Genomic DNA, 27,572 nt, shown 5'->3' with positions numbered 1-27,572 from the left:
TCAAGGAAGGACAGACGACAAGGAGTGAAGTGTTGTTTAAGAGTAGAAGAATGATAAAAGGAAATGAAGACAAGGCCAATGGCAGGTCACCAACATGTCAAGTACACATTGAATTGAGGTGGTCTGGTCTCCTCGGCTTCTGCTCTTATGTCCACTTATGTCCACAGGTACAGTTTTCTTTTTTCTCTTAATTCCGTATAGAATTTTTTTCCTTTAAATTATATATAATTAATAAATATTAATCACAATTAAAGTTGGATGTATAAAAATGTAAATTTCATCGAAGTTTATATATAATTTTAAATTTTATATCAAAATTTAAATTCATTTAAAAATAGATCAGATTTGGATTTTAATACATAAAGCTCAAGTCATTCCAGATTTGTTTATGGGTCGGGCTATTTATCGAGGTTCAAAAGTTTATTTAAAATTTGAGAATTTTTGAGTAAAAATGTTAGGCTCGAAAATAAATTTAGGCAAATAAATTAGACCAATTTAAAATATGGGTCGGCTTGGTCTTGAACATTCAAAGCCCGAGCCTGACTCAACCCATTTTAAGTTTACAATATTTTATATTATGTTATTTTTATATATATGTAATTTGGAACATATTAAAAAATAAACCTACACTAAATATATATTAGTATAATACTATTATATAAACATTAAAATAATGTTAAGATGAAAATATAAAAACTTTCAATAAATAATAAAATAATATAATATAATTAAAAAATAATATGGGCATGCTTAAAATAAACTTGAGTTAGTTTTTTTTTTCAAATATGGGCAAATTTGAGCAAAATTTTAGGTTCATATTTCGGACCGAGTTGGGCTTGAGCAAATATAAAGTATGTTAATATAATGTTTAGACCTGACCTGACCTATGAGCACCTCTAAGCTCGACTTCGATTTATTTTTCAATTTTATAATATTATAATTTTAATTAAATACATAATTCTATTAACATTACATTAAGTTGTTCGTGTTTGAAATTTTAATAAAAATAAATAATATTAGTAAATATTAAGAAATCTTATAAAAAAATAAAATTAAAATGTGCGAGCCTAAACGTATACTCATATTTTGAGCTAAAAATACGAGAAAAATAATTTTATTAACTAAAAATCCGTACAAATAAAATCGTGTGGCTTTAATTTTCTACAAAATTTCCTTTGATAGATTTTTTTACATAGATTTTTAGATTATTTTCTTTATTCTCTTTCTTTTATTATTTTAGTTTTCATTATTAGTAAAGTTTCTAAATTTTAGATTTAAATTATTAATATTATATATATTATTTATAAGTGATTTAATTAATCTTAGGTCGGTTCAATATTTTTTATTCAAATAAGATAAGTTTTAAGATAAAAAAAATGCATTTTGAACAATTTTATTATAGGTTCGATCATATCTGCTCTTTCCCAACTCATAAATAGGAAGACAATACGCTTCAATATACTCGAACCTACGTCTTCTTGCATTGACAATAATATACATGCCAATTGAGCTAAGACTCGATCAGAAAAAATTAATCGACTCGATCCAAGTTATTAATTAATAAAAATTCGTGTTTTTTTAAATTTAAATATGGTTAAAAAATAATTTAAAAAAAGGGCAATTCTTGATGGTACGAAAATAATTCATATTGGTCGGACCCATAAACGTTTACATTTATTAATAGTACTATTGCTTGTTCCATACAAAATAATGTTGTCGATTTCATGCTTCCATGAGAGGCAAGCAAAATTAGGAAACCAATAATATCTCTCCTCCTTCCCTCCGTAAACTCATTAACCATAATATTTCATGATTCAATCTCCATATTTTACGATATTTGATTACTTGATTCGATCTGATCTAATCTTTAAAAAATGTATTGCTCCACAAGATGGATATTCAAATATAGGTAAGCATACATTTACAAAAAATATTTAAGTTACTGTCCTACTGATTTGATTGAAAAGATTTCCAACTCTAAAAGTGACAAGTTAAGCGCTAGCCGAAGTGACCACTTCATTGCATTTCGAAAACCATTTAAAGAAATTGTATCAATAATAAAACATATCTACTGAGGTTGATCAAGCCTTCAACATTTAGAGTACGAAGCTATATTCAAAAAGTAACCTTTCATCCATTTTTATATGCACAAATCTTACCAAATCAATTATCCTTAACATAATGATACAAAAATCATAAAACTTATCCATAACTTCCTAAATTGCATATCTCGGTATATAACGTAAGTAGATCACATAAAAATCATTGAAAAATAAATATTGTTTGATCCAATCTCTTCTCCGTAATAAACACAAGATTGATTGCACAAAATCCTCAAAAATATTTTGATCAAACGTGTCAACAAATAAGACAAGATATGTATATGGTACAATAATAACCGAAGTGGACATTTATGCTAACACATAAACAACTACTTTAAAAACGTGCTGCAACCTTATCTCATTAAAATCTCTTAGGGTAGATTTAGATGGGCGGTGGTACGTTTAACTACGATTAGTGTAAAAATTATGATCACGGTAAGATTGAATTTTGTAGTAATACTCTAATACTAGACAAATGTAAATGACCAAAACCATCCTTAACTTATCATAGCTGATGGGACCCAATATCTTGATGGTTAGATTTCATTAGCTAACTACAAAAATAAATATATAGTAAACTTGTGAACCTCAAAAACAACCAAAAAGGTTTTATGACCATTTGATGCGAGACGATCAGGGTGCAGATTAGATAGTGTGAGCATTAATGTAGAGGGTCCATTAAGTTGGTTGGGTCATCTGGGGAGGATTTTTTGCCCCCTAATTTTTGAGGTCAACATTTTAGCCTGTTTTTTTTTAATTGTAAATAATGTATAATTTTTGAAAATTAAATAATAAGTTAGAATGTAATTGGTTTTTTGTTTCAATTAATTTGAAACTAATTTTAAACTTAATTTAATTTTTTGAAATTTGGCATGGGTTGATATTTAGTAGACCAGATCACGCATGGCCCTGTTCGAATGTTTATTTAAAAAGTTAGAGGATTTGGACAAAAATATAAGTCTGGATTTTGGTAAAAAATAAGGGCCATTTTTTAAATAGGTCGGGTCTCAAATAAGTTTTTTCGGCCCAGGCCCAAGTATATATAAAAAAATTATTACTTTTTGCTGTTGTTTTCGTTGTTTACGTTGTTGTTTCGCTACACATTGTTACTATTTTGTTGTTATTATTTGGATATTGTATAACTTTTGTTTTATTGTTAATTTTGCTACTATTTTAGAGGTTTTTGCTTGCTAAGTTGCAACTATCTTAGTGTTATTTAAGTATAAATAATTTTTTAATTTATTTTCAATTTGTTGAGAATAATTTATCTTATTGTTTTTAGTGTATTTGATGCATTATATTTTTTTAAATTTGTTTTTATATAAAAATAGTAATATAATTTTTTTAATACGAACAGGTCAAATCACTTACGTTATCGTTTTGTTACGAACTGGTCACTCTACTGTTAAGCTCCGTTACCTCCCTAACGACGGTCCTACATGGCAGTCCAAATTAAATTTATTTAATTAAAAACCTATTTTCATCCCAGTAACTGGACATCCAAGTTGACATTTAAAACACATTTGGACTGCCACGTAGGACTGCCATTAGAGAGGTAACGGAGTTTAACAGTAGAGTGACCACTTCGTAACAAAACAATAACGTGAGTGACTAAAACGTAACATTTCAAACATAAGTGACTAATATGTAATCTGAGGCAAACAAAAGTGAGTTTACTCTTTATTTTTTATGGGATTAATGTAGATTTAGGCCCAAAAGTTCAGTCAAGCCCATGTTATTTTAAAGTCATCTCAAAGCCCAGATTTAATCCAGTCCGTTCGTGAAGTTTTAAAATCATTAACAGTCTAATGAACCAAAATTCATTTAGGATAAATCAACTGAAATGAAATAATTTTGGTTAACTATATTCATGGAGAAATGTTTTAATTACGAATTTATTATATTTTAGTTATGTTTAACCATTTGAGTAATAAATTTGTAAAGTTAATTAAAATATATTACTTAACAACTAATTAAAAAATTGAGTTTTGGCTCGACTGGTATGGGCATTGTTACCAATGCAGGAGGATGTGGGTTCAAGTATGTTGAAGCGCATTATACTCCTATTTATGAGTTGGGGAGGGCCTAATTCGGAACTTATACCAGTGTAAAAATACTATAATTCTATATATTTATATAAATGGGAGGGATCCATTTATACTGATGTAAAAATAGTTTTACACTCTTTCGTATGTTTTTATAAGTTGTAATTATTATGGGGGTAAAAGAGTTATTTTACCTATTTATAACATCCCAAACACCAATTCTAGCAGCAAAATTGACAGTGACACCAAGGTTTTTAAATCTCAAAAAATATATAGGGATTAAATGCTTCAAAATTAAAGTATAGGAACTAAACTTAAAATTTCTAAAGAGTACAAGGACCTTTGGAAAATTTAAACTTTTACCCGCCCTTAGCTTTTCACTAGAAACCTACGTCTTTGATAATCAAACGGATATCATTGTGCCACGCTGGACTGAACAATAATCAAACGGTATGGTCTTTGTTTGGCGTTAATAAGTACAGAATTTACGCCCTTATATATAATCCCTACTCTCTTATTTATGCTATCCTTGCACCCAAATCCTAAACACGCTTTCTCTCTCTATCTGTCATCTAGGGTTTTTTTTTTTTTTGAGGTTTAATCGCTACATCGCAAGGTACTCTCTCTCTCTTTTCAATTATCTCATTTGGCTTGTTTGTTTCCCTGGAAAATAAAGGCAAATCTTCAGTAAACACGGTCCTCCATTTTATGTTCGTACTGGTAGTTTTTTTTAAGGCAGGGTTTAAAATTGTCTTTTCTTTTTCTTCTTGTACGATTAGGTTTCTGGTGAGGATAAGGTGACGATATATTTTTTTTCGGGGAAAATGAGGCCTGTTTTTGTGGGGAATTTCGAGTTCGAGACTCGGCAGTCAGAACTGGAGCGTTTGTTTTCCAAGTATGGGAGGATCGACCGAGTTGATATGAAATCTGGTAAAAATACTGTTAAAACAGTGAAATGTGAACCTTTATTGCTTTAAAATGCATGCTCTTTTTTTGTGGTTTGATCCGTCTTTTCATTTAATTTTCTTGATAGTTTGGCTGATCGTAGAACATTTTCTTTACTTCAATTGACAAGGAGAACTTAATGTCATCGTTTTTTCTTATTATTGTTCTGGAATCTGGAACATTTGCAAATGATGACGTCTTTAAATTTTGTTTCCCCTTTAGCTCTAATGGAGTTTACCTCATAATGAATACGCTTGTGGAGTTACTATTTTGGAATTTTCTTTCTCGGTTAACTTTTCATCAGTATCCCTCGTTTTTTATTCATCTTAAATTAGAATATGCATACGCTAGTTATGACCTTTGCCTTCTGTGACCTTGTTTTCAATTCTGTAAGGTGCACTCTAGGTGCTAGAACCCTTATATTGCCTCAGGCGCAGGGCGCAAAAAAAAAAAAAACACAAACAAAGAATGAAGTAAAGCGCAAAATGTATATATGTGTGTGCATTTTTCTATTCATCTCTCTTTATAGCATCAGATATATAATAAACTCTAAAGCTTGATCTGTATCTACAAAACATGCAATTTTCTTTTTGGTATATACATGATTTCCCTGTGGTCCGTGTTTGTTGTTGGATACTGAAATATTGAGAAGTATAGAGTTTAATGTTATCCCTTTCTACAATTAAAGGAGGTGTATCTAATGAAATAAGTGATAGAAAAGAAAACAATGATAACACTATAATGTCTTAACTAACCTAAAGCTATGATAATGTGGGGAATGTCCGGTGATTTCTTGAGCTCTAGACTTGCTTATATTCAGGCTCAAGAATGGATGCGGGATTGATTTTTGATTGATCGGAATTGTAAAATTGTCATTTACTTTGTTTTGGAATTGGATGTCAGATATACATCTACAGTGGTCTGTATATCTGACCACACTATCTGGGAGAAATTAAATGACACCTGAAGGATTCCAGTTTACTGGAGAATGCCACCTAAGTGTTTGTTTTGGCGCAGGAACTTCTTCTGAAGGAAATTGAGCTTCTATATGGGCTCGCCAACTTTCTGCAAAAAAAATCTTGTCTGCTTGCCTATCTACTCTCCTGCCACCCACAGATGGCATCATCCTGCATTTTCTTCACTCGATTATGTTACTCACCATCCTGACTGGCTGGTGGTGACCAATCAAACTATCATGTCATGCCTTGTACCACTGACTATAGAGGACAACTGAAATCTGTCATGCCATGCCTTCAATTTCTGAACTCCTGCTGTCTGAATGGCGAAACATGCTTTGCAATAATGTCTTCAGACCCTGAAAACTTGGATTTTAACTTTTAACATGCCACCATCTTGATTTAGTGCATCATGCAACGCTTCTACATCCTTATGTGCATCAGCCATTCCTTCACATATATGCAGGTGCTGTATATTTTTCTTAGTTCTAGGAGGGAAAAGAAATTCTCTCTGATTTGGCTGATGTACCTGTCATTGTGTGGGTATAACACCAATTGTAAAACTGTAATTTCTGCCTCTGATTTCGGTTTATGTTATAGGGTTTGCTTTCGTTTATTTTGAGGATGAACGTGATGCTGAAGATGCTATTCGTGGACTTGATAATAGTGCTTTTGGATATGATCGGCGGCGACTGTCCGTGGAGTGGGCAAAGGTATGTTATTGCTCTTTCTGAGTTATGTTTGATAGTTGCTGGTTTTGATTTTAAGGTTTATGATTTTAAGGATGGTTTTACTATCAGGGAGAACGTGGTAGGCATCGTGATGGATCTAGATCAACAACAAATCAAAGGCGCACCAAAACCTTGTTTGTTATCAACTTTGACCCGATTCGCACCAGGGAAAGAGATATACTGAAGCACTTTGAGCCATATGGGAAGGTTCTTAATGTTCGCATTAGGCGGAACTTTGCATTTGTGCAATTTGCCACACAAGAGGATGCAAGCAAAGCCCTTGAGGCTACACAAAGAAGGTAGAAGTATACTCATTTTTGTATTAATTTCATGGTGAGACAGTATTGGTTCTAAGCTACTAATGTTATGCATTTTACAGCAAGTTACTGGATCGAGTTGTGTCAGTTGAATATGCTTTAAGGGATGATGATGAGAGGGATGGTAGATACGATAGTCCCAGAAGAGGAGGTAATGGCAGACATGGGGATAGTCCATATCGGAGGTCTCCAAGCCCTGCATATCGAAGGCGACCAAGTCCTGATTATGGTAGGGCTCGGAGTCCTGTTTATGATCGCTATAACGGTTCTGCTTATGACAGGCACAAGAGTCCCGAGTATGGGAGATATCGCAGGTAGTTATTAAAAGCCTATTTATTGTTTCTTGTTGTTCGAGCCACTTATAACATGTTTCAAATGATTTATTAGTTCTTAATGTTCATTGAATTAGCAGCCGATCCCCTGTTCGAAGGTCCCGGACATGAATGGCGGTCGGAATGATGGAGAAGAATATGTTAAAAACATGCACTTATTAGAGTTTGCAGTTTGAGTAGAAGAATGAGTAGCATTTTTCTTGATTGAACTCTTTCATAAGTTGGAGAGATTTGTTAGGTCAAAAGTACAATTGGATACGGTGGTTGTAATTTTCAGTCTGAATTGGGAATCATGGGCTTATGATGATATCTTGGTATGCACTCTAGAATCTTTTATTCCTGTTAATATATAGAATATTCGCATGGTTGAAGCGGCAACAATTTGTAAGCTCAATCCTTTGATGTTTGCTAAACATTAACATAACGCAAAAAAATTAGAGGACAGGACAGAAATATTGGAAGTGTTGGAATATAATACAAATCAGGATTACACATTATCACATGTGATCCAAATATTGATTGAAACGATGAGTTTAGAAAATACTAGAAATGCGTTTGTTAGTTTGCTCACTGATTTTGTAGTTATTAGGATGGTGTAACTGCATCTTTTAATTATTATTTTATGAGAAAATATCATTGAAGTTAAAAAAGTTGATATATATACAAATATGTGAATTTTCCTGTACAAAATAAGCTATTTTAAGGGATACATTCAAATTAAATTTTTATATAAATCATTCTCGAGACAATTCACATACGTTACTACCTTAATTATAATATTTGATAAAATTTTTGAAACTTGAATACGGCTTCTGCGACTAATCAAACGGAAATGGTGTCGTGGTGTAGTTGGTTATCACGTCAGTCTAACACACTGAAGGTCTCCGGTTCGAGTCCGGGCGATGCCATTGCTTTGTTTTTACATATTTTCCTTCTTTTCTTTTGTTTCGAAATGGCTAACAACAGCACCAAAAATAGTTTGAAAAATAAAATCAGAAAAATGGGTCTTTAAAACAAAATTTAGCAGGAGAAAGAAATTTGAAAGCAAATCGTAATGGGAGGCTAAAATTTACTGGGAAGGAGCTTAGCAGCACCATTAAAACATATTTTAGGATCTTTTTTTAGTTATAAAGAATATCTTAAGAAATTTTAGTTTGTTGTTGCCCCACTCCAATATCTACGGTCGATAATCACTCTCCAACTCAATAACTAGGCCACCACAGCTTTTGCATTCAATAATTGAAACCAGGACACATGATGATGATGATTTTTGAATTTTATAATTTATTTTGAATTCAGAGTAAATTGACAATAATGTATACATATTGGGGGTTAAATTTATTATTATGTCAATTTTAAAACCACCATGTGATTTACCCTTTAGTTGGTTAACTGCTGCTAACGAAATTGGACCAAAAAAGAAACTTAAGCATAGTTGGGTGACCTCAAGTGTAGTTTACCCAAAAATATTTTTAATTAAGTATTTTAAAGAGAAAAAAAACCTGATTTGTCATTCTCCTATTAAAAGAAATAAAGATACGTAGAATCTCAATTTCATACAATCATTTCTCTAAAATTATAATCATAAATTAATATTTTTTTATTGAATAAATTACAACACTTAAAAAAGTTGATTTTTGGGTACATAATTAAAAAGTTTATTTAAGGCACCCTAAAACCATCAATTATAGATATGATGGGTTAAAATTATATAATTTTTCTAAATATAAATAAAATACTTATTGATTAAAATTGTACCTTAAAAGTTTAATTATTAGATTATATATAGTCTATGACCTATTTTTTCCTTCTTCTTTTTTTAATACTCAATTACTATAACTTATAATGCTTTAACAATAAAATTAAAATTTATTTAATTTGTGCATCAATATTTTCAAGCATGGTATAAAAATTAACTGTTGACTATAAATCGGTTTAAGGAATGTTTTTTTCATTGCGAAAATAGAAAAACAACAACAACAACCACAACATATTTAAGATTTATGTATCTTGAAAATGTAAGGTTTCTAAACCATCTGTTTTACATTCTGATCATGATCTTTTGGTGTTCTTTACAAATTATAAAATGCCTTTTCATAAAAGATCTTATCGCTTTGAGGTTATGTAGACCACTAATCTATAATGTAGATAATTTGTAGAACCATCTTGGTCAAGTTAGAGTGCCGAATATGTTGCTTTTTCATTGGTTAATAAACTTAAGGTCACTAGGGACAAACTTAGGAAATGGAATAAGGATATTCTTGATAACGGGACGTAAAGAACTGAAAGGCAAAATTAATTAGCTTAGAACAATATTGATTCTCCAAAGAGTTGTGATATTGAGCTTGGACTAAGAAAGCAATTATAAATCTTAGAGGAACAAGAGCAACTCCATTGGTTCCAAAAATCACGAACCAATTGGATTATTGATAGAGAGAGAAATACAAAGTCCTTACATTCTGTGGCCTTAAGACGATGTGTAATTAACTTGATAATTCAGTTGCAAGACCATCAGGGTAACTAGAGTGAGGATCAAAATAAACTTTGAGAATTAGTGACACAACACTTTTAGAATACTTATGATACACTGAAGGTTACTAATAGAAATGACATCCATGCAATGCTCAAAGATATCAATTTGCCATCTCTCTCTCACAATTAAAAAGAAAATTTGGAGTGTCCATTCTCGGAAGAGGAAATCAAAAGCTTATAATTCACCTGGGCTGGACGGTAAATTGGATTTTTTCTATCAACACTTTTGGGATATTGTTGGTTATCAAACAACACAAGCTTGTCTAAGATTTCTACATATAGGGTTCCTACTCATGGAATTGAATGGAACACTAATAACGCTGATCCCTAAAGGACCTACACCAATAAGAGTAACTGATTATAGGCCAATTAATCTTACATTATAAAATTTGTGCCGAAGTCTTGGTTAACAGATAGAAACCAAGGTATTGATACCTTATTTCTGTATCGATACTGTCGAAACTGTTTTTTTGAAAAACAAAAAATTTAGTTGTCGACTTTTTAAAAAAAAATAAAACTGGAGTCGCCACCGATCCTTTATTAAGGTGTGATCGGCTCACCTTAAAAATTATGTTAGTCTACGAATTTTGAGAAAACGAGTTCGGAAGTCTGTTACGCACGAGGAAGGGTTAGCACCCTCGTAATGCCCAAAATCGGTACCAAATTGATTATTTGATGTTTTTTTGTCGAAAGTTAAAAAGATTTTAAAATAAGCTTGAATGATGAAATTTGCAAAAGGATAACCAATTGTTCAAGTCATGTAAAGAAATCGAGGCCCAATACGTTAGGGTACAATTCCTCATAATTCCCCAAACTTGAGTATCACTTTTATTTTATACGAAAATCTTCATTTCAAGAAAGTAATATGCCACACCCAATACGTTAGGGCACAACAAGTTAAGTTCTCAAAAATGATTTTTATGCATTTTGAATAAAAAATATTCTCGGTCATTTAAGATTGACAAAGAAAATCGGAACCCAATACGTTAGGGCTCAATTTCCCTCGAAAATCCCAAACTTCCAATAATGCTTTTATTCAAAAAACCTTTAAGTCAAGACGATAACTTTGATGAATGGTAAAAACCAAAATATATTTTCAAAAAGGGTATGTTAAAAAAATAATGTACGATATGATACAAAACTTTAATGTAAAACACATATGAGTACATATTTACAAAATATATATACAAGTACAATATACAAGCAAATTCGAAAATACGAGCGGGCATGTACTTAGCATACAAATATAAGTGTACATATGAAAAGGGTGAGTGAAGAAATACATACAACAAATTTATAATAATTTCCAAAAATATGCAGGTATATATGTAATGACAATAAAAGAAGAGTATAAAAACATGCAGATGTGTATACATTTTCAAAGAATAAGAAAAATGTATTAGCATATACATATAAAATATAGAGTTTATAAAAGTAGAGAAAAAAAAATGAGAGCGTATGCATATGCGTACATATTTATAAGAAAAGAACAAAATATATAAATATAATATATAAATAAACTATGAGAAAATATATATATATATATGTGTGTGAAAATCTGTATGTATATAATATAAAGAAAATGTATGAATTATAAAACAAAAAAATGTATATGTATTATAAAACGTATGTATGTTATAAAATAAAATAAAATCATGATAAAATAGTATAACATAATTTAGGAAAAATAATAATAAAACAGTTTTTTTTAAAAAAAAGGGTTAAACTGAACTAAAAGGGAAAAAAATGGGTAAATTCGGAGGAAAAAAAAGACCACGTTGAATGCGCGCGCAAGAGTGGAGGACCAAAAGGGAAATTATCCCCTCCTTCCAAAACGCTGCGCAACGAGGGACTAAATTGAAACAGACACCAAATATGCGGCCCAATTTAAAACAAAATAAAACTGGTTTAATTGATATGCGTTGCAAAAGGGAGGGACCAATCGCGTAAATTTCCCATCTGACGTCAGAGCGCGCGGATCCTCCCCTTCTGGTCGGGTCACCGCGCGGATCAAGCTTGGCTAAAACGGCGCCGTTTTGATCCGTTATTTAAAACAAATTTTTACCTTAAAAATCATTTGAAATCAAATAAAAGGAAAAAACTAAAAAAACCCCTCTGCTAGGGTTTTAAACCCAGGCCGCCACAACACACCTTCGCCTCAAGCCTTGGCCCTCCGCCGGACCTCCGATTCGAGCGCGGCTAGGCTTCATCGGCTAAGCTTTGAAGGTAAACCCCTCACCCTTCTTTTGTATTATTTCTTCAAAAAAAATGAAATAAAAAGAATAAAAGCCTATATTAAAAAAATGGTTCACCTTAAAAACGTAGGTGTTTCTTTCAATTTCCTTGTGTATTTCTCTGTGTATTTTCGTTAATACAATATCCGTCCCCTTTTACAGATTACAGAAGGGCCTTTTATAGCCCGAAAACAAAAGCAAAAAACGAATATAATTTGCTATTTTGCTATTTTATTCTCTCTCGGACTCTTTGAGTCTGTGTTTGCAGGTATCACGGAGCGTTAGTGGAGGAGTGGCCCTGAGGCGTGCGGCGGTTGGATGCTTGCTGGCGGCGTCGGGGCAGACATGCGGCTAGGGTTTATTTTTCACTTAGGTTTTCTTTAGTTGCTGGGCTAGGGACTATTTTGGGCTGTTTTTTTATGTTTGGGCCTGGGTCGATTGGGCCCTATTACAGATACTATTTTTAAGTTTCATGTTTCAGAAAAAATTGAGGGAAAGTACAAAGTATCGATACTTGTACCAAAGGATTGATACATTAGTACCAAATATGTCAAAATCTTACATTTTGGTCTCTTTTTCATGCCTAAACCAACACAAACTCAATTGGTGCTTAAAAGCACACCATAAACCTACACAGGAACAATTAATGGCATACCAAAACACCTCAATTCAACAATTTATCAATCAACCAAACATTAAATATCAATTAGACACTTAATCATGTCATTTCTACCTATGAATTCACTATCCATTTAAGCATGCATAAACATTCCTTTCTATCATTTAAATCAAACTAATTCACTTCCAAATTTGTCATTCATATGCTTCATCTATAGCTTAACTTAATACCAACATATACACTTATATATATATAATATTTGACAAATCCCAAAATCAAGCATTAAATAAGTTTCAAATCAAACTATCATCAAAATTAACACACATAGGTTAACACATATGTACATCTCAAACTATTTGTCAAGCATACCTATTCAATAAGACAATTAACATGGTCAAAAATCATGTTTCAATCCCAAAAATACTAAACCATAATCACTTTCATGCTATTATCATTTCAACCAATTACCACACATTTCAATTCATACATTTACCTAATTTCAAGCTCCTTATTCAAGTCATCATATACAAATATCATCACAAGCTACCAAAACTCAACATTGGCATTTATACCTTTTTCTACATATACTAAAACACTTATAAACATTAGACTCACATTGAAACATCCTAGAAATACATGCCACAACCAAGATTCAAAATGTTCATACATCTACCAATTAGTATGGGATAGTGTGAGCTTCAAAACTTGATCCAGCTTGACACGTTCCGCAAAGCGATCTACAAGGAAAAGAGAAAGTAAACGAAATTAAGCATATTGTATGCTTAGTAAGTTCATAGGCATTAAACGACAACTTACCTCAATTTACGATTTAATATGGCAAACTACTAGCTTCTCTATTTTTGCCTAACATGACAACCACATATCAACAAGGTGAGTTCAACATTTATCATATCATTTAACAATCCAAACATATAACCCTTTAATTCACTTATTCAAACAACATTTAATCAATTCACTAACATATTCATATCATTCCGCCTATTTATCAATAATACATCCAATTTCAATTTAATGTTAATCACTATATCATTTCATTATTCGAATTCCAGGTTGAATTCATTGATTCGTCACATTTTCATATCGGCCCTCTAGGCTCATATAATGGGTTCGCATGATCTTTTACCTATTATCGATATTCGTTTATCGCAGTATGTATTTGTATCATCAAATCACAATATCAAACAATTCTACTATCATTTATCTAATTTAGATTTTATACCCTTATTAACCTAACTCAAACTCGAATAGATATGCAGATCCAACTAGCACACCAGTATGACACTTAGTGCCTCATCAAACAATTTCGAAGTAAAACAGTTGTACCCTACGCTTATTGATATAACCAAAATGCAAATGTGTCCTGAACTCATTGACTCATAGTCAAAGTAACCCATATTCGATCTATCTTATGGCATGTCAATTATATCCGACTCTGCCCTAACAATTAATAGGGTAATAACCATTCAATTTTCAATTATAGTCAAATCACCATTTATCATATTCAATTCATCAATAAAATAATCATTTAATTCATATAATAGCATAAATCATCTTAATTTCAAGCCAATTCCATGATTTCACAAAGTTGTACTATTTTCAAATTTATTCAATTTAATCATTTATCTCAAAAACTGGTCAAATCCATATCAATATGATTCAATCAATCATAATCAACCATGAATTCATCTAATATCTCAAATTACAATTCATCATATTCAATTTTTCAATTGTTTATGATTTAGTCCATATATCACCTTTTGTACCAAATTGTAAACATTTCAAACTACTACTACACAGATAAATTCATAAATCAAATATAAAAAAAATCATACCGTATGAACTTACCTGGTTAAATCAACAAACAAGTTGAACTTCAAGGACTATTCAATAATTTTATCTTTTTCCCGATTATTTTCAATGTGGTCCAATTTATTATCTATATAATAATTCAATTCAATTTATCAGTTCCAAAAATCTTATATTATTCTATTGCATGTATACATCAGTTCAATTTCATTTTTGAATGTCCCTTGAAGTTTTTCATTTTATTCAATTTAGTCCCTAAAACCGAAATTGCAATATCTTTCAAATTTGAGCTTCAATTTCGAAACTATTCTCAATTACATCCTTCCAAGATCCTCTACTGTCCATAATTATAGAAATTTTATACCAATTTTGAAATATTTACACTTTAATATCTATGTTAAAAAAACTAGCAATTTTCACTTTACAAACTAGTCTTTTTTCATATCTAAACTTAAAATATAACAATTTCATATTAACTTCTTCAAGCATTCATTAACGGTAAATTTTAGAAGCTTTAACAATTTTGCAAATTGGCACATGGGCTAGCTAAATTAAGCTCTCATGACCTCAAAAACATAAAAATTATAAGAAAATGACTTAATTGAATATACCAATTTTATGCCGAAAGCCCTCAAACCTATTCTTTCTTCTTTTGCTACGGTTGAAGAAGATGATGAATAGGAAAATTGTTTTATTTTTATTTTATTTTAGCTTTTATACATATTTAAACTTAGTAAATTATGATTAATTTTAATTAAACATAGAGTAATTAATCATTAAGCACAATTAACTAATTTAGTGGATACTAGCTCATCTCCACCCCCGTTTGTTATAATTAAAAAGGCCTAATTGTTTAATTGGTCCTTCAATTAATTAAAAATTCATAGTGATAAACTTTTACCACTTTGATAATTTAGTTATTATACCTTAATTAACCATCCATTTGACAAAATTAATGGACCAAACTTTAATTAACCTTTATACTAACCTCGTAAATATTAAATAATAATATTTATAGACTCGAACATAAAAAATAAGATTTTGAAACCTCATTTTTCGACACCACTGACTCTCGGGTTGTTACATGAAAAGAAAACGTGGCCACGGGTCGTTTGTCTTTGTGATAAATGACTTGATTACTATTTGATAGCAATTGAGTTGTCATGAAGGAAGATGTAATGGTTTCCATGGGATTAAACAAGATCATACTGAGAGAAAAAATTTATCTTAAAGAGATTAAGGATATTCTATGAGGGTAACACATTTATGATAAGGTCATTAAACGAGTACTGATTGAGTAGCTTTCGTAATGGTATGTAATAAAGGAGAGCTCAGTCACAACACTACAGTGGAATGACTTCGTAATTAAATAAGTTGATAATTAATAGGCGAAAAGTTGGAACTTAATTATAAATTATTTGAGTCCTAATTACATATATCCAATCGGTTCTTCCCCTAGCTCGTTGAAACTGGAAATGAATTGTATGTAGAATCAAATGAACAAAAATGGATGGAAATGATAAAGTTAGAGAAACGTGTCACATTCACAAATGAATGTGTTTTCTCACTAAGTATAATATCTCCTCATAGGTTTTTTTACGGTAAAGTTGCCACGACTTTAACGAAATTAGAATTGAGTTGAGAAAATTATTTAATTAGAAAATTTATTTATCTAATTGAATAAATAATATTTATTTTGAGAAATAGAAAACATGTATTGGGTTGGATGAAATTATAAAGTGTTGAGTTAAAAGTCTAGGAATCACATATAATTGGACTCAATCGAGATTCTTCTATCTCCCCCTATAAATAGATGACACTAGTAGAACCATTTACATAAGTTTCACATAACTTTGATATATTGATATTCTGCTAGAAACTAGAGATAATTTATTTTCTAAGTATAAAATCTATTTTCTGGGAATCACAATTCTATCGATTTTTATTGAGAGATAATTACTTTCCTACTAAAAGTAATAAATCGTTTCTGGTTCTGTGTTTGGTTCATGACTGCTTGAGCTCACACTCAAAATAATTTGTGATACGAGAATAGTAGAGAAGGTCGTTCGATTGAAAATCGAGAATGTGTAGGATCCGTCTCGCTCAAAGCACATGTACTTTTCAGGAAAAAAATTTACTATAAATATCACAAACTTACTCGATTTTCAAAATTTTAATTTTTTACTGTGACTAAAAACCATTTTTCTAAACCGAAATTTTCTAACAACAAATCATATGGCTAAAATAGCAGAAAACTTGAAACTATCACATAATTAAATATATATATTTTTTATAAAAAATATCGATAAACCCAAAATGATATACTAAAATAGATCGATAACAATATACACTATTTCCGATAAAAAAAAACAATACATCCATCGATACAGTACCAATCACCTTAATTTTATTATTACTTAAAAAAAGCTCAAACTATGTAAGTGGGAGATGCACTTAGCCTTCAAAGCCTTTTGCAAATCAAATTTAAGTCACTAAAGATCTCTCGTCTCGATAGAGTCTAATAGCTCGTGGTTAAGAGTTATGTATGGAAAAAATTAAAAGAAAAATGAAAATAAGTGGGGCTTCATTGTTTCGTATAATGCCTTAATGGGTGGTGCTACTGAATAATGGACCATCTGCTGCAGAAATAACTTCTTGACCACACTCAACAGTCAACACTCATTGCCAGTTTCCATTTTTCCGAGTGATACGTTTTTTTTTTGGATTCTAGTTCATGTGCTAGGGTTTATGTACGGTTATAGCTATGATTACGATAGCTCTAAGTACAAACATGTGCTATAGTTTTAAATATTTTAACTTTTATAAACAAAACTTTTTCCATATAATAAAATTTTCAAAATCATTTTTATTCGGATTATATTTTATCTTTTTTTATTAAAATAATAAATAAAATAGTTTTTATATATTAGTTCGAAGAGGAAATTAGTTCCTTCTATTAAAATTTCATCCATGGCGTGTCTTGTGTACCTTATGCTGACGTATAGAAGTTAATTTTTAGCAGTAGAATTAATTTACCCATTTTTGAGTAAAAGAGATAAAATGCAATTTAACTTTTAGTATAAGGACTTCCACGAAATTTTACTCATTTTTGGTAAATTCAACCCAAATTTGATTTAAATAATATAAATTATTTTAAAATTTTAATTTAATTATAAAATATATTAATATTACTGTAAAAATAGGGTATTTTACCAATAAAAGCCCTTTTTTTTCAAAATTTACCGAAATGGGCCAACTATTTAATTATTTACCGGAATGGTCCATTTTCCGCGAAATCGCGTCTACGTCAGCGCGATGTCAGGGTACGCGCCAGGAAATCGCGTCCACATCAGCGCGACTTGCTGACATGGATGGAAATCGCGCCCTAGAGGACGCGATTTGCTGACGTGGCATGAACAGTTTATGTTTTTTAGCTTGAAAACTTTGAAAGGCCATAACTTTTGGCTCGGTTGTCCGATTGAGACGATTTTTTTTATTTCGAATAAATTTTTGAGATCTACGCGCTGACAAACTGTTTAGAGATGAATAGGGACTAATTTGTAAATTATAATTTGTTAGTTACGAGTATAGGGACTAAAGTGTAATTATTTCAAAATTAGCATGAAATTTTTGTATTTAAGAATATTTGAATGTTATGGAAGGATGGAATTGAATTTGAATTGAAAAACGAAGCTTAGATTTGAAAATATGACTATTTAGGTTTTAGGGACTAAATTGAATAAAATGGAAAATTTTAGGGAACTTCTCAAAAGTGGAATGAGCTGACTTATACCTATAACATGATGATATAAGACAATTCTGTAAAAAAATATCCGGTGTTTACTTCAAATAAATAACGAAAATAATGATTTGAATGTTTCAAAATTCAATTTGAAACCGAAAAAATCAAAATTTAGGGGCAAAAAAAGGATCTTTTTCGACAAAAACTGCGGCAAACCGCGTTTGGCGGTTTTTCAGTGCGTAGATCTCGAAAATTTATTCGAAATAAAAAAAATCGTCTCAATCGGACAACTGAGCGAAAAGTTATGGCCTTTCAAAGTTTTCCAAGCTTAAAAACATAAACTGTTAATCCACGTCAGCAAATCGCGTCCTCGTAGGCGCGATTTGTGTCCACGTAAGTAAATCGCGTTGACGTGGACGCGATGTTCTGACACGTACCCTGACAGCTGACGTGGAAGCGATTTCGCGAAAAATGGCTCATTCCGGTAAATAATAAAAAAATCGGCTAATTTCGGTAAATTTTAAAAAAAATAGATTTTTTTGGTAAATTACCCGTAAAAATATATATATTTAATGTTTTAATACTATTTTGCTAGTAAAATGAGTCTATAGGTCAAGTCGAGCCGAAAATAAATTTGGACTTAAAATCTTTTTGGAACTAAGTCGTAGCTTAACTTGGCTTGGATCATAGACAAGTCTATTTAGTAGAATAAAATTTCAAATTAGACTCTCTTTTTGATTAAACCTTATGTGAGTTATTGCTATATTTATTTTCATTTAAGTCCTATCATGTGTGGACTTTGTCAGGATTTTTCTTGAGGTGAATTCTAATATAATATAATTATTAATTATACATTTTAATAATATTTATTTGATTATATTATTTTTAATTACAATTGTATGAGTGAGATGTGATATGTTTTTCAACTTTGGCTTGAAAAAAGAAAGAAGTAGAAATTGCCCTAAGATGCAGGAATTGATATCCCATTTGGGCTGATTTCCTAATTAAAGAAGCTGCCAATCTTTCTTTTTAGGGAGGGGCAGAAAGGAGATTTCCATCACCAAAATCAACCCTCACTAATATCGGCCTTTTTCTTCTCCACTCAATCATTTTTTTTCTTTTTCTCATTTACTATACATGTCTTATCTCTTTTCAGTTTGCATATCTATTTTGTTAGTATATTTGTTGTTTTCACAAGTTGTGATGGACATATGACGGTGTTTTTCGTTCCCTAAAACTTCACCAACCACCAATAGTTTTTCTTGGAAAGTGGATGGCTCTTCGTCAACTTTTTAATTTGTTTTTGGTTTGAGAGTATTTTAGAATAATAAATGATTTCACGTGTAGATTTGGACCCATGTTGTCTTAAATTTTTATATATTTTTATATGTTTTTCCATTGTTTAATAAATCTTCAAATTTAGAAGCTTTTGTCTACTCTTGTAGCACGTTTTTTTAGTCTTGCTTATGCATGTAATCTTAATTTTACAAGTGATTTTAGGGATGATTTTGTTGTCGTCCTCTCTAGTTTGGTGAAGCCTCGATTCTTTCGTCGATTTTTGCTTGCCGCTTTGGACCATTCGGGGTTCATATGTTGTGCTTGAGTTGTGACAAAGCCAATTGTCAACGTGTCATAATGTTCTATTGATGCTGAGGCTAAAGCCTTTGTTGTGTTGATGGAGCTTGTCATTCACCATCTACGACGACTGTTTGCTATTTTTTTCTTTGAATTGTATGGCTCCATTCATTAAATGAATTAATAAATTTACCTTTAAAAAAAAAGACGATTTTAGGAATTTTATATATTAGTCTAGATAAATAAATTGAATTGAGCTTTATACGAATCGTTTGAAATTGATACAAAAAATTGATAGTTAAATCAATTTAAAATTTTAAATATTTATTCAACTATGTTGGATCGATGATTAAATCGAAATTAAAAAAATGAATATTTTCAAAGACAAAGAAGTTAACAAATCTAATAAATAGGTGGGGACTATTTGGACGAATGGTGCCAATAATGTATAATTTTACATGCAACAAAAACCGTATGAACGTGATTGAACGCACCATTATAATAGACCACCGACCCATGTAAAGACCAATTTTGAAGTCTTGTTTAGTGAAAAATGAAACATGAAGCGTGAGAAGGGCAGATATAGGAGAAGGGCCGTTGAGAAGAAAAAATACATGTGATGGAACATAAAAAAAAAATACAATTATTATAAAAAAGTTGTTGATTGAAGTGATAGCAGGTTTGTTCTCGTAAAAGAAAAAAGAACGCAGGTTCGGACCTCACGAAACATATTTTTGAGAGGATTTTTACTTCAAAATGCTCACGATTTGATAGAACTCAGTTTCGAGTCTAATATGATACCAATTTATATAAATTGATTCATTGAGTTAGTGTTACGAGTCAACTTAACATCAATTCAGTTGTGAAAGTACTAAAATATCTTTACATTAAAAGGTAATCAATATTATTGTAAGGGTATTTTAATCTTTTCATATTTTTATATAATCTTCAAATAAAATAATTAAAAAGTATTACTTGGGAATCAATTATAAGATCAATAAATTCATATAAACACCCTTGCCACTCCGCTAATAAACATTTATTGATATATTTTTATAAATATATATATATTCAATATAAGATATTTCCGTACACTCACCTTTTAGGTGTGACTAGATCTAGTATATATAGGGAGAATATTTAATGCACTATCAGTGTATAATAACATGACACGTCATCATTGAATAAAAAAATAGTGAAAATTTTATAATCAAATACTAATAACTTTCTTTAAACATAATTAAATAATAATTAATTATAAATAAATACTAAAACCCTAACTTCTAAATTCGAGACTATAAATCCTAAAACCTGAAGATTATTACTATTTATTTATGATAATTATGATTAATATTTATAAATTTTGTTGGTTTTTTTTAACATTAATCTCATGTTCTTATATATATGTTCTTTTTTATATAATGCTTAGAACTACCCATAACTCCTCATCAATCCTTAAATAGGAGGATAATACGCTTCAGCGCACTCGAACTCATATCCTCTTGTACTGAAAACAATATCGATGCCAATCGAACTAAGACTCAGGGTGGGTATGGATGGGCGATTGGGTGCGGTGCGGTGCGTTTAGCTTACTTTTTGTCTCACGCCACAGTATCTAATCTCACCACCACCGCAGTTTTTACATTAACTCCAAGTAAACGTACCGTCCATCCAAATCTACCTTCAATCGATTGAATGTTGTTTGTCGAAACCTTTTTTTTGAAATCGACTTTTTATTTTAAAATGAAAATGGGAGTCGCCACCAATCACTTTTAGGAGGTGTGATCGGGTCACATCGTAATTTGATCGTTTTAATAAGAGGTTTGAGTTATTAAAACAATGTTTTTCGGTCTACAAAAATTCAAAATATGGGTTTGGGAGTCGGTTAAGCATGAGGAAGGATTAGCACACTCGTTACGCCCAAAATTGGTACCTAATTGATTACTTGACGTCTTTAGTGTCGAAAATTGAAAATTTGAAGAGATTTTAAAATACGATCCTTTATTAAGACATTATTTAACTAAATTAATTTTCACAAAATGGGTCTATTTCAAGTTAATTGAGAAGAAAGGATCATGTCCCGTAAATTAGGACACAATGCCTTAGATCATCAAGAACAAAAATGAATGCCATTTAATCATCACTTAAATCCCACTTTTATTTTATTTTAAAGTAAATATTTGACTATCTCGGTTTTAGAAAGAAGTTATATTCCGTAAGTTAAGAACACGACTTTATAATTCCAAAATAATGAACATTACTTTGATTTAAAAAATTTCTTTTTTTGTGCCTCGTGCAAAGACGAATGCAATATTTAAAATAATGTGTATTTAGCTTATTCGGGCATAGTATAAAAACGAGTAAGTACATTTAAACACAACTCGTGGCATTGTTATAACAAAATAAAATAAAAAGGGAAACGTATAAAAATGAAACAATGATATATGAAAAAAATAAAAATACCATACTAGTAAATGACGATGATATAATTATAATAATAAAACACCAATTAACAATGACAATAATTATATTATAATTACTAATTCTAATACTAATTAAATAATAATATAAAAAAATTTAAAAATAAAAATAAAAATAATGAAAAATAAAATAATAACCATAATAATGAGAGTAATAATAATAAGAACAAAATGTGCAAAATAAAAATATAAAGAACACTATAAACTTTAAATACATAAAAAAGGAATCAATGAATAAATAAATAAAAAACTTTCATGAAAAATTGAAATTAAATAAATCAATGACTGAATCAGGATGAAAATGAAGTTAAAAGTATAAATTATGATAAAATAAGTAAATAAAGACTAAAATGAAAATCACGAAAACACACAGGGACTAAATGAGACATTATCTCAACCTCCAGAACACGCGTCCTTTCTCCAGAAAATCAGCGAATCGAGGACTTAACTGAAAACAGGATAAATATGAATGGCGAAATTTCTAAAAAGAAAGAATAGTGAAATTAGGATTAAATTAAAGTAACTCAAAAGGAGGAAAGGACTAAAGTTTGAGATATCCCTTTTAAGCAAAAACACGCGGATCCTGCTAGGTCAGGGGTGGGTCGGATCGGTTCGGGTCGATATAGTAAATGAACTTTAATATTTTATTTTATTTATTATTATTTTATTTTGGGCCTGATAAAATTGGCCATTACATTGTTATTTTAATTGATAATAGAATAGCACATGAGATTCCTGACAGCCCATTAAATACATATACATACAAAACAAATTTTCTCACGTGCCATATATTTATATAATAGACTGCAACCCTTTCATTACAAACACACAAATCTCAGCCAAAATGCAAACCCATGGTATTTTTTTCTTTGAAAATTAAAGTAAAAAAAAAACATATTCATGTCTTTCAAGTTTCAATGGTCTATTTAAAAGAAGGCAAAGGTTTTGGGCAATTGTGCTCCTTAGAGCATCGGTCTTTGTCCCACACATTCTCTCTCCTCCAATATTTGTTGTTGATTTCAATGTATTTTTTTGAAGTATTTTGAGTGATTATAAAAGAAAATGGGAAGGGCTCCTTGTTGTTCTAAAGTTGGGTTGCATAGAGGTCCATGGTCCCCTAGAGAAGATAAATTGCTTGTCAATCACATTCAATCTCATGGTGAAGGAAACTGGAAATCACTTCCTAAGAAAGCTGGTAAGTTTGGGAATACATTTCGATTTTCAGTTCGGGTTACATTCTGTTTGGTTAAATTTGATTATTGGTCCTATACTATGCGTATAGTTGTAGATTTAGTCTGTTTCTCCAACTGAATCATTCTAAGCCCCTATAGTTTTGGAATTTTGGAATTTTAGAATTTTAGTCTTAACACAAATGACTGTCATTAACCGATTAATTGTATTTTTAGTGAGTAATATGTGAAAGTAAGACACTGACATGGCATTACATGTATGATGATATGTTTGACGCATTGGATATTAGAAATAGTAGAGCTTAACTTAATTCATTTAACAATTATCATCAAGTGAGGACTGAATTTTTAAAATCTAAAAAGTACAAGGACTAAAAAGGATCAAATTAAAGTACAAGGATTAAATCCACAACTTTTACAAAATAGAAGGACTAATGGCAGAATTCAACCTATTTTATGTTTTGATTTTGATTTTAGTTATTCGGATTCACAGGGTTGCTTAGGTGTGGAAAGAGTTGTAGGCTTCGGTGGATGAACTATTTAAGACCGGATATTAAGAGAGGTAACATAACAACCGAGGAAGACGACCTTATCATCCGATTACATTCACTTCTCGGCAACCGATGGTCACTCATCGCCGGCAGACTTCCCGGTCGAACCGATAACGAGATAAAAAACTACTGGAACTGCCATCTCAGTAAACGGCTTTTAAACCAAGGAACCGACCCCAACACCCATAAGAAACTATCACAACAAGCCACGAACACGAGAAAGAACATCAGTGACACAAGCAAAACATTTTCCGAGAGACCCAAAATTCATCTCCCGAAACCCATTAGGGTTACCAAATCTTCTTTCCCAAGAAACCAAAGCTTCGAATTGGACAACCACCAATGCAATGCGAATACCCAAGCAGGAGGAAACCCTTCGTCGGACTATGCCTACGCCGCCGACCATGGTGGTGAAAACATGAGGGGGTTTCTGGCCGATGACCTTGATATTCAATTCGAGTGCGAGTCCACTGTGTTGGTAAGTGAAGATGATAGCTCATCATTAGAGAAGCTTTACGAAGAGTATCTGCAGATTCTGAACCAAAACGACGATGACGAAATGCAATTGGATACTTTTGCTCAATCATTATTGATCTGATTTTAGACAAAGTGTGGGAGACAAAGAAAGAAACAGAGAAACACCGTACGTTGCTGTCTTATGTCGTGCATGTCAACCGGTTAAAGTTGGTTCAACTTTTGAATCTTAAGCTTTCACGTGCCTACCTTTTCTATCAACTCTTCTATATAAATTGAAAAAATAAAATAAAATTCCCACCGTCCGTGTATTTTTTTTTCTCCATTGGAATAAAATTCAAATTTTACTAAAGTGATGCCTGTGGTCCATATCTCTTAATAATAAATTAGATTTTTCTTCCTGATTTTTAGTATAGAAAAAATCTAATTTATTATTCTCCTACTAGAAAGAGATATAAATAGCTTAGGATCACAGTTTCATACAATCTTTTCTACTGAGATAAGTACTTCTTAAAACAAAAGAGAAAATTGTTTATGCTCCTTTCTAAATTTTAGGATTTCAATTTTAACCCCTATTAATATAAAATTTTTATATTACCCCGTACAAAATTTTTGACATGACTCTTGAATAGAATGTGTGGGTGAAATAACGACATGAATTTTCTTTCTCTGTAGTTCAACTTTAAACAGTAAATAACATTATTAATAAATTGACATCAACAACCAAGGTCGCACGACGTTGAGAAAACGTGCAGTCCTGTCGACAGCTGGTTGGATCCGTCGCTTCTATCGTTCTGAAATGCCAACATGTCCACAAGCATGCTATCTGCAATTATTGGATCATGTATGCTACCCTAAAAACATTATTGTATAAATTCCACTCAAGGTACTTAAACTATTAATAAGTTTACATTTTGGTCACTAAACTTCTAAAAAGTTATAAAATAATCATTGAAGTTTTCGGAAATTTTTATTGAAATCACTGGGCTTTTAAGTTTTTTCTTCTAAAAAAGTCAAACTAGTGAGCTCCAAATCACAATCCGATAATTGGTATAGTGAATCAATATCCATTAACGAGTAGAAAAATATACCTTTAATCCAATGTTGTTTCATAAAAAAATTGAACTGTAAAAGAAAACAGGAAGGAGAGCTTTCTATTGATGTAGGTAGTGCGGACAAAATATGATATTATTTTGTAATTTTTTGAAATTGAACAATCAAAACGAAAATTTAGTAATAGTTTAGTGGCCTCGGATATAATTTACCCAAAGTTTTTTTTTTCCATTTTAGTGACCATTATTTGATTTGATAGAAAAAGAAAAAGAAAAAGAAAAAGAAAAAGAGGAAAAACAAAACTGTCCTATGTTCTTTATTGTGTGTACAACATGTCAAATAGTTTTTATGGTCCAAATTTAGTCCTAATAGTTTGGTTGAAAGTTGAATCCCATCTTTCAGCCTTTCACGTGCTTACCTTCTACCAACATACTTGAATTGGTTCATTCTTGGATTTGTCTAAGACTTCTTTTTCCTAAAATAATTAAGAATTTTCCTCTTTTTCTTCGCTTCATTCAAATGAGTAGTTGTATTTTTTTTGGTAGGACTATTCTTTGTTTTTTTTATATAATGCCTAAAATTATAAAATTATCTATAGTCCATTCTCACCTCTTACATAAGAGAATAACGCGCTTCAACGCGCTTCAACGCGCTTCAAACTCAAGTCCTCTTACACTGATAACAATATTGATACCAACTGAACTAAGACTCAACCGACTCCATAATTCTATTTTTAAATTAATCTCAACAATTTCTAGACGGTGTTCAATTACTCCCAATAATGTTTGAAGTAGGACCATTGTCTTAATAAATCAATAACAATGCTCAATTTGATTGGGACTTTCCAACAATATTGGGATTACTTTTTTCTTTCTATAAAAAATGGTTTGGGTTAATCTGAAAGTAGAATTCTGGATTTTTTTTTATATCCTCTTCTTCGTATTTGCATAATAAAAAAACGGGTAAACTATAAAAATAGTCACTTTTGTTTGCCTCAAATTATATTTTAGTCACTTATGTTTGAAATGTTACGTTTTAGTCACTTACATTATCGTTTTGTTACGAAGTGGTCACTTTACCGTTAAACTCTATTACCTCCTTAACGACAGTCCTACGTGGCAGTCCAAATGGGTTTTAGATATCAGCTTGGATGTCTAGTTGCTAGGATAAAAATAGGTTTTAATTAAATAAATTTAATTTGGATTGCCACGTAGGATTGCCGTTAGGGAGGTAACGGAGCTTAACGGTAGAGTGACCACTTCGTAACAAAATAATAATGTAAGTGACTAAAACGTAACATTTCAAACATAAATGACTAAAATATAATTTGAGGCAACCAAAAGTGACTATTTTTATAGTTTACCCTAAAAAAATTTAAATATCGGAATTAGGGAAAAAAGTTTGTATTACAATTTTTATTTTAATGAGATAAGATAAATAATAAATTTAAGTCTTAGCGATATTCATTTTGATTCAGGGGTTGAAAATATTTTGATTAATCTTATTTTTTTATTATAAAAAATTCTTACTATAATTATATTTTTATAGGTAGGATGAAATCTTTTGTCAAATATAGCGTAACGATTATTTGGTCTTCAAAGTTTATACAAAGTTATTTTAGTCTTTCATTTAATTCATTTCTTTTAGCCTTTAAATTAGCGTTGTTCGTCAAATCACCCCAAGATGGATGAATAAATTAATGTCTATTAACTTTGCTGATTTGACATGCACGTGGATGCTGCTACGTCAATAATTAATTAATTTTTTTAAAAAATAAAAAAATATTTAAAAAATTAAACCATATTAAAATTATTTTAAAAGTATAAAAATATTTTTTTAATATTTATAAAATTAATTAATTGCTAAC

At 30.8% G+C, this 27,572-nt stretch overlaps 2 protein-coding genes, 1 long non-coding RNA gene and 1 other non-coding gene across 5 annotated transcripts; all 4 read left to right on the top strand.

The window, feature by feature from the left end:
* The first annotated feature begins 4,651 nt into the window (after positions 1–4,651).
* Positions 4,652–7,735, top strand: LOC107916625 (serine/arginine-rich splicing factor RS31). Of its 2 annotated transcripts, none has more exons than XM_041099574.1 (6): positions 4,652–4,763; positions 4,927–5,077; positions 6,649–6,761; positions 6,849–7,078; positions 7,159–7,410; positions 7,509–7,735. In XM_041099574.1, the coding sequence occupies exons 2-6, from the start codon at positions 4,972–4,974 to the stop codon at positions 7,537–7,539; spliced, it is 732 nt and encodes a 243-aa protein (XP_040955508.1). In that variant the 5' UTR covers positions 4,652–4,763; positions 4,927–4,971; the 3' UTR covers positions 7,540–7,735. The 2 variants fall into 2 exon arrangements, with proteins under 2 accessions (XP_040955508.1, XP_040955507.1); XM_041099573.1 differs by having other exon boundaries at positions 4,654–4,763; positions 7,506–7,735.
* A 527-nt stretch (positions 7,736–8,262) lies between these two features.
* TRNAV-AAC (transfer RNA valine (anticodon AAC)) lies at positions 8,263–8,336 on the top strand. The gene has a single exon. It is a non-coding gene; the product is annotated as a tRNA-Val (tRNA).
* A 3,724-nt stretch (positions 8,337–12,060) lies between these two features.
* On the top strand, positions 12,061–12,755 carry LOC107918917 (uncharacterized). Its single transcript, XR_001690300.2, has 2 exons — positions 12,061–12,186; positions 12,463–12,755. It is a non-coding gene; the product is annotated as an uncharacterized lncRNA (long non-coding RNA).
* Positions 12,756–23,257: 10,502 nt separating this feature from the next.
* LOC107916616 (myb-related protein 308) lies at positions 23,258–24,963 on the top strand. The gene is made up of 2 exons (XM_016845924.2): positions 23,258–23,632; positions 24,121–24,963. Exons 1-2 carry the CDS (start codon positions 23,500–23,502, stop codon positions 24,774–24,776), a joined length of 789 nt encoding a protein of 262 aa, XP_016701413.1. The 5' UTR covers positions 23,258–23,499; the 3' UTR covers positions 24,777–24,963.
* The last annotated feature ends 2,609 nt before the right edge of the window (positions 24,964–27,572 follow it).

This window comes from Gossypium hirsutum, chromosome D08, assembly GCF_007990345.1.
Source record: "Gossypium hirsutum isolate 1008001.06 chromosome D08, Gossypium_hirsutum_v2.1, whole genome shotgun sequence".
Lineage (NCBI taxonomy): Eukaryota > Viridiplantae > Streptophyta > Magnoliopsida > Malvales > Malvaceae > Gossypium > Gossypium hirsutum.
This window is presented reverse-complemented; position numbering and strand designations above follow the sequence as displayed.

Coding starts and splice junctions, on each gene's coding strand:
- LOC107916616 (XM_016845924.2), top strand. CDS start 23,500: ATGGGAAGGGCTCCTTGTTGTTCTAAAGTTGGGTTGCATAGAGGTCCA. Junction 23,633..24,120: donor ATCACTTCCTAAGAAAGCTG/GTAAGTTTGGGA, acceptor TCGGATTCACAG/GGTTGCTTAGGTGTGGAAAG.
- LOC107916625 (XM_041099573.1), top strand. CDS start 4,972: ATGAGGCCTGTTTTTGTGGGGAATTTCGAGTTCGAGACTCGGCAGTCA. Junction 5,078..6,648: donor CCGAGTTGATATGAAATCTG/GTAAAAATACTG, acceptor TTTATGTTATAG/GGTTTGCTTTCGTTTATTTT. Junction 7,411..7,505: donor GAGTATGGGAGATATCGCAG/GTAGTTATTAAA, acceptor TCATTGAATTAG/CAGCCGATCCCCTGTTCGAA.